Source organism: Diabrotica virgifera, chromosome 1 (assembly GCF_917563875.1).
Source record: "Diabrotica virgifera virgifera chromosome 1, PGI_DIABVI_V3a".
NCBI classification, from domain to species: Eukaryota; Metazoa; Arthropoda; class Insecta; order Coleoptera; family Chrysomelidae; genus Diabrotica; species Diabrotica virgifera.
The window spans coordinates 51259725-51274008 of NC_065443.1; the positions used below are offsets into that span (position 1 = coordinate 51259725).

General features: G+C 31.8%; 1 protein-coding gene across 6 annotated transcripts in view; it reads left to right on the forward strand.

The window, feature by feature from the left end:
- LOC114325541 (NAD(P)H-hydrate epimerase) overlaps positions 1-13774 on the forward strand; it is a 78888-nt gene extending 65114 nt beyond the window's left edge. For all 6 annotated transcript variants that reach the window (XM_028273617.2, XM_028273619.2, XM_028273616.2 and 3 more), the window contains 2 exons: positions 2384-2691; positions 13449-13774. In XM_028273617.2, the coding sequence (XP_028129418.2) occupies positions 2384-2691; positions 13449-13704 (564 nt within the window). In that variant the 3' untranslated portion in view covers positions 13705-13774. The remainder of the gene's footprint in view (positions 1-2383; positions 2692-13448) is intronic.
- Positions 13775-14284: the final 510 nt, after the last annotated feature.

A 14284-nucleotide genomic window follows, 5' to 3' on the forward strand; every position in this document is an offset into this window, starting at 1 on the left:
TAAAATTAAACTCAAAATTGAAGACAAACTAATATCAGATGATAAAAATTTAGCTCAATATTTTGCATGCCATTTCAATGACAAAAATAATGCACTAAAAAATAGGCTTGACAATAACCCTCAAAACTGTACTTTATCACATAGGTGGACTATAGACAGTTTTGTTTATTTTCCAGTAACATCTGATGAAGTTCTTGATATTATTTGTGGTCTTAAAAATAAACATTCTTTTGGAAATGATGAATTGAACACAAGAATGATCAAGCACATCAAGGATGTTATATCAGAACCGCTGGCATATTTAATTAACCTAGTATACAACACAGGTGAATTTCCTGAAAACCTAAAATTAAGTAAAATTGTTCCAGTATATAAAAAATCCGATCACACTTGTATTGATAATTATAGACCTATTTCTTTGTTAAATGTAATTTCAAAAATTTTTGAACGAGCTTACTACACTAGGATCATACAGTTTTTGGACAAAAATAATGCACTGTGTTCAGAACAGCATGGCTTTCGATCCGGAAGATCAACAGAGGGGGCTACTGAAGTATTTATGGAATCTGTCTATAGGCATCTTGATGATGGTCTTCTTGTAGTGGGTATCTTCTTTGATCTTTCCAGAGCATTCGACAGTCTTAAATTTGAATTTGTCCTTAACAAATTGTATGTCCACGGAATAAGAGGTAACATGTTAAATTTATTGAACTCATATCTTCTGGAGAGGAAATTCTATGTTGAATTAAACAAGGAAAGGTCAGACATCTTCAGTGTAGATGTAGGAGTGCCGCAGGGATCTGTGTTGGGACCACTGCTATTTCTTATTTTTGTCAATGACCTACCCGATCATATTACTCATGACCACATTGTAATGTACGCAGATGACTCATCTGTGATTGTATCAGCACATACATACGTAGAGCTTCAAAATAGAGTGTCAAGGGTTATCAGATTATTCCAAACATGGTGTACACAAAACTTGCTACAACTGAATATTGATAAAACATCGTATATACATTTTAGATGCAAACGAAATATGCCAGTTGTGTCTATTCCTGAAATTGTAAATATTCCAAACATAAAATTTTTAGGTGTATTCTTGGACCAGTTTATGAGTTGGGATGTTCACGTTGAATATGTTAATAAGAAACTAAATTGTTCATTCTATGCTTTAGTACAGTTGAAGAGAACACTCAGTATTAAAACTCTCATTAATGTATATTATTCTTTGGTTTATTGTCACCTTACTTATAATGTTACGTTATGGGGTAATTCCACAAAATCAGACACAGTGTTTATTAAACAGAAGAGAATTATTAGACTTATCTTCAATATTCCTTTTGGGCATACTTGTAAGCAAGTTTTCATTAATAACAATATCTTACCGTTGCCTTCCATATATATCTTGAAATCCATATTGTATATTAAGCATAATTTACATTCATTCAAGAGAAATTCTGATTTACATGCATACTCAACTAGGAATGCCAATCAGTTTGTTACTGTTGGTCACAAACTATCCAAATTTGAGAAGTCCACAGATTATGTGGGGGTCAGGCTATATAATCATCTTCCAAATGAAGTTAGATCTTTGCATCCGGTGAAATTCAAAAGAGTTGTGAAAAGTATACTATGTAAACATGCATTCTACAGTGTAGAAGAATACTTAGCAACTAGATTGCTGTTATGAGTTCTGTCTAATATTAATAATTTTCATATTTATCAATGTACATTATGTTAAATCTAAAATTTAAGTGTATGTATAGGTATTTGATTATGTGTCTGTGACTATATTGTGTTGTATATCTGACGTGTATATCCATCTTTATGATGGCAGCTGTAAAGCTATACCAATAAAGTATTCTATTCTATTCTATTCATGCATAAATATCGCAATTAATCTCTACATCATTGAAATAGCTCTTAGGCTAAGGCTCCACGGGCGACAAATGTATGCTAGCAATAGCCGTAAAACGAACTTAAGGTTCCGTGGAACAGAATAGGAATAGCCGAACTGAACTGAAAATGTTTTACGGCGTGGAGCCTTAGCGAGCTTGCATACCTAAGCAATATCCTACATCGCATGTGGGCATGTGGCATCCATTGCAAAAAGATACGCAATGAGTGTCACATCTGGTTTTCGGTGAATTTTCGGTGACTTTCAGTGGAATTTTGTTCACTGAAAACCAGATGTGACACTCAGTGCGTATCTTTTTGCAATGGATGCCACATGCCCACATGCGATGTATGTTATGCGATGTAGGGATATTTGCGAGCTCCCTTAGCCTTACAGAGCCTCTCTCGTACCCACTGCATTCCAAAAACCAAACTGTGCACACTGATTTTTTCTTAAAGATCTATTACAGACTTTTTCTTTTAGGTTTGTTGTGGGCCTGGTAACAATGGTGGAGATGGTTTAGTTTGTGCAAGACATTTAGTACTTTTTGGATATAAACCAGTTGTATACTACCCCAAAGAAACAAAAAATAATCTCTACAATAATCTCATCAAGCAATGTCAGTTAATGAATATATCTGTAATTAAGAGTTTACCAGATAAATCCAACTTTGAATCTGAATTTGGTATTATAGTGGATGCTTTATTTGGATTTAGCTTTAAGCCACCTGTAAGAGAAGAATTTATACCAGTTGTTAGTCTGATGAAGGAAACAAAAGTACCTATAGCAAGGTAATAATTCAAATTAACCAAGTAATAGATTAATAATGTCTTGAGAATTATTGAAATACATTGTATTATTACTATTTAACAGTAACAAATAAATAATACTTTTCGAACATATCTTCAAGCTAATTTTTGTTTAGTTTCTGTTGTATGATTATTTCTGTTCATTTTCTGGTGTGTCTTAAAAAAAATTATGCATACTGATTACTAAATCTAATATTGTTCTAAACCTATTTTCTTGTGGCATCTTAATAGAATTTACTGTTTTTACGTTCATTTTCTGGTGTTTCTTGAAAAATCATGCATATACTTATTATTAAATCTAATTTTGTTCTAAAGCTATTTTCTTGTGGCGTGTTAATACAATTTACTGTTTTTACTTTGAATAAACCACAATTTGAATTATTTTAAGTCAAATTTGTGTAGTCCCTACCTAAGTATAATGGACTCATCAAATCTTGAGTTTATGTGAATATGTACTTTTATTTAAAAAAATAACTACAGTAAAACCTTTGTTAACTGAAACATCGTTTAACCGGCTGACAGTTTCAATAATTTTGTCAATAAAAAATAAATTTTTATTGCAAAACCGAAACAATTCAATGTTAATTTGTCAACATCGTCAACATTGCTTTCATGCAACTAAAGAACGCCCTTTAATATACAACACATGTTTTTATTACTATAGTTATTTAACCCTAGGATGCATATTATGGGTATTTTCGACCCATAACGTGTTTTCATACCAATTTTTTTATATGATTTTGGATATACCTATGGCTTAAAGTATTCCTTCATTAGATATACCTAGCTGCAAAACATGTCAAAGAAAAACACAAAAGAAAATAGAAGATTTCTTTAAAAAAACATTGTAAAAATATATTAATTTTCCTTAATTTTATTGCTTTATATTATTTACATATTGTCGCCCTAATCTGTAAACTGCGTAACTCCATAATTCTCTGAAAATGAGTTATTACTGCCATATGTTTCAAAAAGTCCCTACTTATCATTTAAAAAAGGATGCCCGTGCATATCTTTGCCAGATGAGTAAATAGCGACCTCTTCGTATACACTGTATCTCCCTTGCCGCCAAATTTAGTATGAAAAATATGTAACTCCCTAGTTTGTCATATCACACGACTGACCTATCAATATTTAGAAAGTGATATTTTCAAGATAAAGTTGGTGGTAAGTAATATTAAATACTTATTAAACAATATACAAATGTTATTGATATATTTATGTACCTATAAAATATTTCCGTTTTACCATCCTATCTTTTAAAATGGTAGATGCGTAGTATTCGCATTAGTCATATTTAGAGAGATAGTTTTTTGTGTCTCCTGTAAAATTTGGAGAAATGGAATAATGCAGTTTACAGATTAGGTTGAGGATATTATATTAATTACATATTAAAGAAAAGATTACGAAATCACCTCGTAGTATTTTTTAATGCCAACTTTGACCAAGGATACTATGTTATTTGATACAAGTAGAATACAAAAAACAATGTTTTTTAAACAGAAATTCTTGATATACGAAACAGTCTCCCCCTCCAATTAATTCGGTTAACGGAGGTTTTACTGTATGTATTAATAACTTAATATTTATAATGTATATTAATGTGTGCAGTTGATTGTTCTATTGGGACCGTGCAAGTTCGGCAAAGCGACCCCTATTTCTACGCTCTATACTAAAATTCGCACTTTTAATTATATTGGCCAATTATATTAGTCCTGGTTACTGGATAATTGTCAAGGCCATAGTCCAAAAAAATAATAAGAAGAAAAAATAAGATTCAGGTTATGTTATGAAAACGTCAACAATTGTATGTAGTAAATAAAATTAGTTATTAAAATGCAGTACTGCAAGCAAAATAAAATTAATTAAATTTACCTTTATATAATAATTGCATATCATATCAATATTGTGGAGCAATATATAATTTTTTCTTCAAACGTCAAATAATGATGACATTACTTATCTAACTTGATCCTGTCAAAGTTTGATGTCTCCGCCGGCAGCAGTTTTTTTTCCCATTTCTTTACGGCGGAGGGAAAAATGTTGTCATGGCAACAATATGAAACATGTCACAAAGCAACAATACAAATGTCATTAACAACAATTAAACATCATTTTTATTTATAGTAATATTAAAAGTACAATTAGTTAATGAGGCATTTTCAAAATTGAAACCGTCAAAAATGTTCCCGACTCTTGATACGCATTGGTAATTGTTGATGATACTGATGGTCGAGCACAACTTTCAGCAATCATTCCCGATGTTGGCGAATCATGAGGGTTTAAAATTTTTTGAGCATTATCGTTCTTATTTCTTATTGAATCCTCTATATATCCTTCGGCAACCGTGCTTGATTTCCAGCCCCCATGTCGTTTGAGGCATTCTAGATTTCCGCCTCCATCAATTAAAAGTGTTGCTGAAGTTCGTCGTAAAGAGTGACCCGTGTATGCGCTTGCATCGTTTAAATTTAAATAACTAGCTACTTTTTGGGCTACTGCGCTGATCGAATGTATTCCCATGACGCTTCGGTAACACTTTCCATTTTGGTACTTGATAAAAAATCATTTTTCTGTGAAATTTTCAGGTCGCAGTGATGCATACTTATTATGAATTGTACTATTTATGGTTGAAAATTGTTACGTTTGAAGAAAAAATAGTATACTTTATTCGGCAAAGAAGCGACTTTTCTTGACTTGCCCTCTATTACGCGCCTCACTTCGTTCGGCGCGTAATATCGGGCGCGTCAAGAAAAGTCATGCTTCTCCGCCTCATGAAGTAATATACTATTTCTGCTTCATTGACAGAAGGTATGAAATATACGTCAATTTGACAATGTCAATTGACAATGTGAATTATTTAAGATAGTTGCAATATTTCTCCGCGACTCGCGCAGGGTCGTTTCTCGTTTACCCTTCCAAGTACTTGCACACCGCGAATAATATACATTATACATGTTTTGATCAGATACATGTAGGTAATTTATCTTAGTGAAACTGTAATAACTGAAATTTATAGTGAAAAATCATTTTCTGTGGTCTAAATATATTATATCACTGTGTCTGCAAGACCTTTGACCTGTAGAGCTCAAATGCACCTGATAATTGCTATCTTTTTGGCTTGAGAGTAGAGTTGCACAAGTTTGACTTGAATGTTTGAACTTGACTTGAGTTTGACTTAATTTCAAGTCAAACTCAAGTCAATCCTTCTGACAAATAACTCAAGTCAAGTCAAACTGGTCAATCGTACAGGTTTGAAAATTCAAACTGTTTGTCAAACTAGTTTGAAAGATTTTGAAAAATAATTTATTTAGTAGATATACTGTTTTGGCGAGATTGACATGTTAGTTGTCAATTAAGATAAGAAAATTAATAATACAATAAGTGCCACATAAAAGTATCTTGATACAGGAAGCGATTGTAATCAAAATAGGGTAAATTTTTTAAAAATGAATCCTGTATGCTTAGAATTGCTTGCTGGCAAGTTTCGTTTTATCGATATAACTTTTTTATATTTGAGTGTTACTAGATTAAAACAAAGAATTTGTTGGATAGTTTTTTTATCATACCAAGTGTAATTTAATCTACTTTGGAAGCTTTCAAGTATTACGTAACGCAAGTTGGGGGAGGGGGGCCATGTAAAACGTTACGGCGCGTTATACGGGATGGGGGAGGGAGTTAGAACAGCGCGTTACGTAACATTGTTTTTTACCTTAAATAAAAAAAAACTACGGAATCACAATCTCCCACCTTTTCAACTTTCGTTTATATTTACATAGAACCCCTGGATTGTATTATATTGCCCCCTCACGCCCCGCTTATGTTACAATAGGACAATAGTATTCAAGTGAAAAAATCTTAAAATTTTTATTAACCAGATCAAGCACAGTAACACGTGCTTGCAATAAATAGCCGGACCTTTCTTCACAACAAAAGATGAAAAGATATAGATGGGATAAAGAGGTTGTAAGAGCTTCAAAAATTGCGTTTCGTAATACTTGAACGGCCCCTTTAACAAAAATTTATGAAGGAACAACAAAATATTATATTTTTGTTAGAGTAGGTTTAATGAATTTTTTGCGACTTTGCAATGTCGTCTTAAAGAATTAGTTCATTATTTGTCATTTTATAACGCTGTTCTTTATTTTTACATAATACATACAAGTATGCAGATTTTTTTCTCTTAATTTTTGCACTGGGAATACCTTCAAAAGCAGACTCAATTTATCTGGTACTTATTCTGAGCCGAAAAATATTCAGGTTCTGATATTATTTCACAAAGCACACACTTCAAAACGAACGTAATAAACAAGCCAAGCATATAAAATAATATGAAATATAAAATAATATTCTTAATAATATTATGAACTTTTGCGGAGTAGCAGATTCAGACCTATCTAAGTAAGTCAAAACAAAAGTCGGTACGCTCTCAATTAGAATTGGAAATAAACACGTTGCGCAATATGATATTCAAACTTCAAACTGTTTGAAGAAGTTTGATTTCAAGTCAAACCTAAAAATATTGAAATCAAGTCAAGTCAAACTTTTTTACAAAAAAAGTTTGGTTGTCAAGTCAAGTTTGTTGAATAAAATCAAACTAGTTTGACTTGATGCATCTCTACTTGAGAGATTCAAAGGTGAGTTTCGCAACCTTTTGTTGTCATGAATAAGATGTAATTTGATCCCTTTATGTATGTTGCCTCCATCTTTTAGGTGTTGTTATACCCACATAGAGTATATTTGTATTGTCAAAAACTGTTATTTCTCCAAAATTTGCTGTGTATATTTACCGCTGAGTAAATTATTATATCAGTGTTTGATAACTATCCCAAATTAAAAAAAGAACATCCTTTGCTGGCTTCAGCTTTAGAAACAGCTGAAATAAGCAGAAAAAATTCTAATTTTTTTAAATTAGCACCACTTTGAAGAGATTCTTGTTTTTTCCTGGTTGACAGTAAGTTTCACCCACCAAAACTCAGAAGGTGAGCTACTACATTACTTTGTTAACGTCTGGAAGGTGTAATTATGCTATAACTTAATTCAACTTTACAGGGTATCAATAATTATTGAATATTTCAGCTCATTATTGCACTGGGTTGAAATTAATCCCAGAATTAATTAAAATTAAAAAAAAGTTTATCTCCCGTTCTATTGGCTAAAGAAAGTTTTTCAATGCGTTTTTTAATTTTGTAATTACATGATTTTTTTTTGTTTTGTGTGGTTAAAAATCCCAATATAAGCCAAAAGTCACTGGCGAAGCGTCCATGTAACCACTGTCACCATTGGTAACAGTTAAAAATCTTGCAAATAAATATTTTATGACTACTATGAAATAATTCCATTTATATTTTTTACCAACAGAAATATTTGTTAATAGTACCTAATTCAGTAAATAGCCAACTAGACGCACGAAAATATTGGCGAGATTATGTGAATCCGTTACACGTTATATGTTGTTACCACTTTTGGTAGTGGTAACGCAGTAGGATCCTCGCTATCGCTCGGGACTAGTTCGTTTCTGAAAATTTTTAAGGAGCGAAGGCTCTAGAGACGGCGTGGACACGCTGTGTGTATCAGTATTGTTACCATTTTTGGTTTTGGTAACGTTAGTTTCGTACCTATTACAGATTACAGTGTGCGTGCATTTAAACATGGAAGAGTGTTGCTGGGTAATCGATCAACTACTTAAAAAGTCATTCTCCTTGTATATTTTTTTATATATAATTTTGAAGAAAAAAATGAGATTATTGAAAATGGAAGACTTAAAATATAAACAATAGTTTTCAAAATAGGTTCTTTTTCCTACTTGTTCATTTTTTATGTTAATTTTATGGTAGAATAATCGGTTTAGTTTGTTTATTATTTATTGTTATACCTATTACATATACATAATTACATACATATAATTTGGGAATAGTGATTTGTTTAATTTTATTCCACAGGATTGAAAGCAAAAACTTATATTTGGGAGGTTCAAAATAACTTTTTTTAAATAAGATTGTACATCTGGTTTTGGTAACACTTTAGAAAACGTCACGCGTCGCGTGACGTTTAGTCCTTTTAACAGTTATGTTTGAAAATAAAAATTGCAATGACATATTATACAAACACTAAAAGTTTAAATAATTTGAAACACCAAATAAACAATAAATGCAAATAAACCAATAAATACAACAAATGCGTCAATATACTGCTAATGTTGTTCTGAAGCTATTTTCTTGTGGCATTTTTACAATTTTAACTATTTAGAATGGGAAATAAGCCACAATATTATTAAAAAATGATTTTTATTAACGTTTCGACGCCCAAATCGGGTGCCGTTGTCAAAATACAAAATACTATTAATATAAACAAAAATGTTGTTGCTTAGTAAAAAAATTCTTCTAATAATTTATTTAATTTGACTCATTTATATCGGCAATTCAGATACATATGATACATTTTAAAGTAGAAGACTTTAAAATGATATTGCCAATATTTATGAGTTGCGTTCCTGGGACGACTTTACTGAAAGATAGTTCATTCGATTACATGAAATCAACCCCAACTCAAGAATATCCGTCACAAAAAAATCATAGCATGTGATCTGTCTTTAAAAAGACAACCACATGCAACGGTGACATTAAAATTCTCGCGTTAGAGATCTCATAGTAAATCACGAGGGAAAACCAGGAAAAACCTCGTGATACTATCCCGACATCGTAAGTATTTGGTCTTACATTTAATTTACTCTCAAAATTAATACCAAATTCTGACTTTACTATAATTTTGTTTAAATTATAAATAATATCAATAATACATGGGTATATAAGTAATACTAAAATATAAAATATGTACTAACTCGACTATTGACTTACTAATTGTGGTATTTTCTTTCTATTGACTTCCTCTTTCAGTATGGGTATCCACATCCTACTGCATTCCACCGAGGAATTTGCGACACAATTGGTTTCGTTTAGCATAATTAGAGCCGCTTCTTTGATTTTTCTCTTTTTACTATCTGTTTCTTTCAGGACTATACTTGAATCTCTCCACTGAACTCTATGTTCATTATCCCATGCGTGTTGACATATTTGAGATCTATCAAATTCTCTATTTTTAATATAAGATTGATGTTCACTTATTCTAACGTTTAATGGTCTTGATGTTTCACCTATATAAAACTGTTCGCATTCACAAGGTATTTTATAAATACAATTCTTTGTCCTTTCTTGTTCATTGTTAGGTTTAGTTTTAGATAGAATAGATCTCAATGTGTTGGTTGTTTTGAATGTTGTTGAAATGTTGAATTTATTTCCTATTGTTTTAAGTTTCTCGGATAGTCCTTTTATGTATGGTATTGATATTTTCCTCGTATTATTTCTTGTGAATGTTGTAGGATCCCGTTCTATGTTGTTCTGTTCCATTCGATCCAATCTTGACAATTCCTTATTTATAAACGATAAAGGATAATCATTTTTTAATAAAACAGATGTTAAGAATTGTTTTTCTTCTAAAAAGGAATTTTCGTTAGAACAAGTAATTTTGGCTCTATCATATAAGGATTTTATGATTCCCTTTTTAACGTTGATGTTGTGATTTGATTTGTAATTGAGATATCTGTTGGTATGTGTTGGTTTTCTATACACTTGAGTCTCATATCCAGTATCCTTCTTTAAGACTAAAACATCGAGGAAAGGCAGGGTGTTATTATATTCCTTTTCCATTGTAAATTTTATTGTCTCTTCTTGATCGTTTATAATATTCAGGAATATCAGGAAGAGACAATAAAATTTACAATGGAAAAGGAATATAATAACACCCTGCCTTTCCTCGATGTTTTAGTCTTAAAGAAGGATACTGGATATGAGACTCAAGTGTATAGAAAACCAACACATACCAACAGATATCTCAATTACAAATCAAATCACAACATCAACGTTAAAAAGGGAATCATAAAATCCTTATATGATAGAGCCAAAATTACTTGTTCTAACGAAAATTCCTTTTTAGAAGAAAAACAATTCTTAACATCTGTTTTATTAAAAAATGATTATCCTTTATCGTTTATAAATAAGGAATTGTCAAGATTGGATCGAATGGAACAGAACAACATAGAACGGGATCCTACAACATTCACAAGAAATAATACGAGGAAAATATCAATACCATACATAAAAGGACTATCCGAGAAACTTAAAACAATAGGAAATAAATTCAACATTTCAACAACATTCAAAACAACCAACACATTGAGATCTATTCTATCTAAAACTAAACCTAACAATGAACAAGAAAGGACAAAGAATTGTATTTATAAAATACCTTGTGAATGCGAACAGTTTTATATAGGTGAAACATCAAGACCATTAAACGTTAGAATAAGTGAACATCAATCTTATATTAAAAATAGAGAATTTGATAGATCTCAAATATGTCAACACGCATGGGATAATGAACATAGAGTTCAGTGGAGAGATTCAAGTATAGTCCTGAAAGAAACAGATAGTAAAAAGAGAAAAATCAAAGAAGCGGCTCTAATTATGCTAAACGAAACCAATTGTGTCGCAAATTCCTCGGTGGAATGCAGTAGGATGTGGATACCCATACTGAAAGAGGAAGTCAATAGAAAGAAAATACCACAATTAGTAAGTCAATAGTCGAGTTAGTACATATTTTATATTTTAGTATTACTTATATACCCATGTGTTATTGATATTATTTATAATTTAAACAAAATTATAGTAAAGTCAGAATTTGGTATTAATTTTGAGAGTAAATTAAATGTAAGACCAAATACTTACGATGTCGGGATAGTATCACGAGGTTTTTCCTGGTTTTCCCTCGTGATTTACTATGAGATCTCTAACGCGAGAATTTTAATGTCACCGTTGCATGTGGTTGTCTTTTTAAAGACAGATCACATGCTATGATTTTTTTGTGACGGATATTCTTGAGTTGGGGTTGATTTCATGTAATCGAATGAACTATCTTTCAGTAAAGTCGTCCCAGGAACGCAACTCATAAATATTGGCAATATCATTTTAAAGTCTTCTACTTTAAAATGTATCATATGTATCTGAATTGCTGATATAAATGAGTCAAATTAAATAAATTATTAGAAGAATTTTTTTACTAAGCAACAACATTTTTGTTTATATTAATAGTATTTTGTATTTTGACAACGGCACCCGATTTGGGCGTCGAAACGTTAATAAAAATCATTTTTTAATAATATTGTGGCTTATTTCCCATTCTAAATAGTTAAAAATATACTGCTAAGGTGCACGTGCACTGAAAATGATTCAAAATCCATAGTAAACAAAAGAAATTATACGTCAAAATTCATAGTAAACAAGGTATCAAAGAGATGCCGTATTGTTTATCCTTGTTTAAATTATTGTGGTTTCTATGGACAAGATGCTTAATTTTGCGATACTAATTTTTGTGAGTGAAAAACACACCTGGTATAAAAAGTAATTCGTGAATAATTCCATGCATGTGCAAAGTTAAAATGGAAGAACTATATTTGAAAGGCCTTATGTAGAAAATGCAATCAAAATAAATGTTTTAGTTGTTACCCAGCTTCAGAATAGTCATTTTAAAAATGTCTTTTATTAATCTGATAAACGTTAGGATATTGAAAAATCTACTGGGCTGATCGAGCCAATACATCATTTAAAGACATAAAACTCACGACGTTCATCTAATTTTACGTGGTTTTGAAGGATATATCTAGATTCTTGTATATCTATAACATCTTATTTTTTATCTAAATTGACAAGACCATTTCACGAGACAATTAATGCACCATATCAACGAAATATAATCTTTATTTATTTGTTATTACCAGACACTTTCGTGACGGATCTGTCATAATTTTGTCGCTGAGAAATCACCTCGCTAAGGAGTTTTGTCAGTAGGAAACTAGGCGTTGCTATGAAGTTTTATCAGTTAAAATCAGTTTAGTGAAATAGTCGAAAAAAAAAGTTTTCTTGACTAATTCCATTCCCTATAAGATGCCTTTTGTATTAACTTCCAACACATAAACCATACCCAGTAATTTTTAAGTTTCAAAATATTTCCTTTCTTAGAATGTTATTCTAAAATATCCAGATGCTATATGAGAACATCCAAGAACATATTCGATCAATTTTACTGGAGCAGTTTTAAATGGCAGCATCCCTTTTCACCACACAGTCCTTAAACAATTTCTAATTTTCTTATTACTCTTTCTTACTCTTCAAACATAGTTGTTTATAATAGTGTGTATTACAGTGATGAACGCACTAATAACCGGCAAAATAGCGCAAAAGATGGAAAACATAATACATTGCGAAACAAAAAGAGATGAAACTAGTGGAGATGAAAATGATCGTTATAAACGTATAAATTAACATTCCATTACATAGTTTCCCACCTTTAGACGTATCAGAGGAGTATGACAACTGTCACTGTGACAATAGAATTTTATAAAATACTCCTGTCACAAACGTCTAAAGGTGGGAAACTATGTAATGTAATGTTAATTTATACATTTATAACGGATCATTTCCGCCTCCACTAGTTTCATCTCTTTTTGTTTCGCAATTTATTATGTTTTTCATCTTTTGCGCTATTTTGCCGGTTATTAGCGCGCTCGTCACTATATATTGCATATTAGTAGGCACTCTAAGTTTCATCATAACAACAGTTAATATTTTAATTTGAAATTCTACTGATATATTTACTTTATTCTTTTTAATTTACTGTTTATATTTAAGCATTGATATACCTAGTGGATGGGATGTAAATTCAGGACCTCCTGAAGATGGCGTCAAACCAGACATGCTCATTTCTCTTACTGCCCCCAAAATGTGTGCCAAATTTTTTGAGGGAAAATATCATTACTTAGGAGGAAGATTTGTACCTCCAGCCTTAGAAGAAAAGTACAATCTACAGCTACCTAAATATCCTGGTACAGAATGTTGTGTATTGTTGCCAGCAGTAAATGATGCTAAAGAGTGTAACAAAAAGTAGGAACTAGAAATAAGAAAAATATGTTTGTTTATTTTGTATCTCACTTTTAAATAAATATATTGTTACGATAGTTTCTTAAGATTTATTCCATATAGAAAAAGTCCGGTAACGAAAAAGAAGAAGTATTATTTGTTCGTGCGCCTGATGTATCTAATAAAAGTTCCCAAATTCGCAGTTACATTTTAAATAAGTTCCTCTAAGGCTGCGGCTCCACGGGCGAAGAATTTACGCTAGCAGTAGCCGTAAAACGAACTTAAGGTTCCGCGGAACGGAATAGGAATAGCCGAACTGAACCGACTACGCACTAGTCCTGTAGTCGGTTCAGTTCGGCTATTCCTATTCCGTTCCGCGGAACCTTAAGTTCGTTTTACGGCTACTGCTAGCGTAAATTTGTTGCCCGTGGAGCCGTAGCCTTAATTTAAAGGTAAGCGTCCTAAGATACAAGCCCGCATGCCGCATCGCACGCAACGGATTTTAGTTTACCTTAGTATAAAAACTTATACAACAGCGTCCACTTATCCGCACCGGACAGACCGCTCATCGGCAATGCCGACACCGATACCGATGCTTCAAGAGGCAA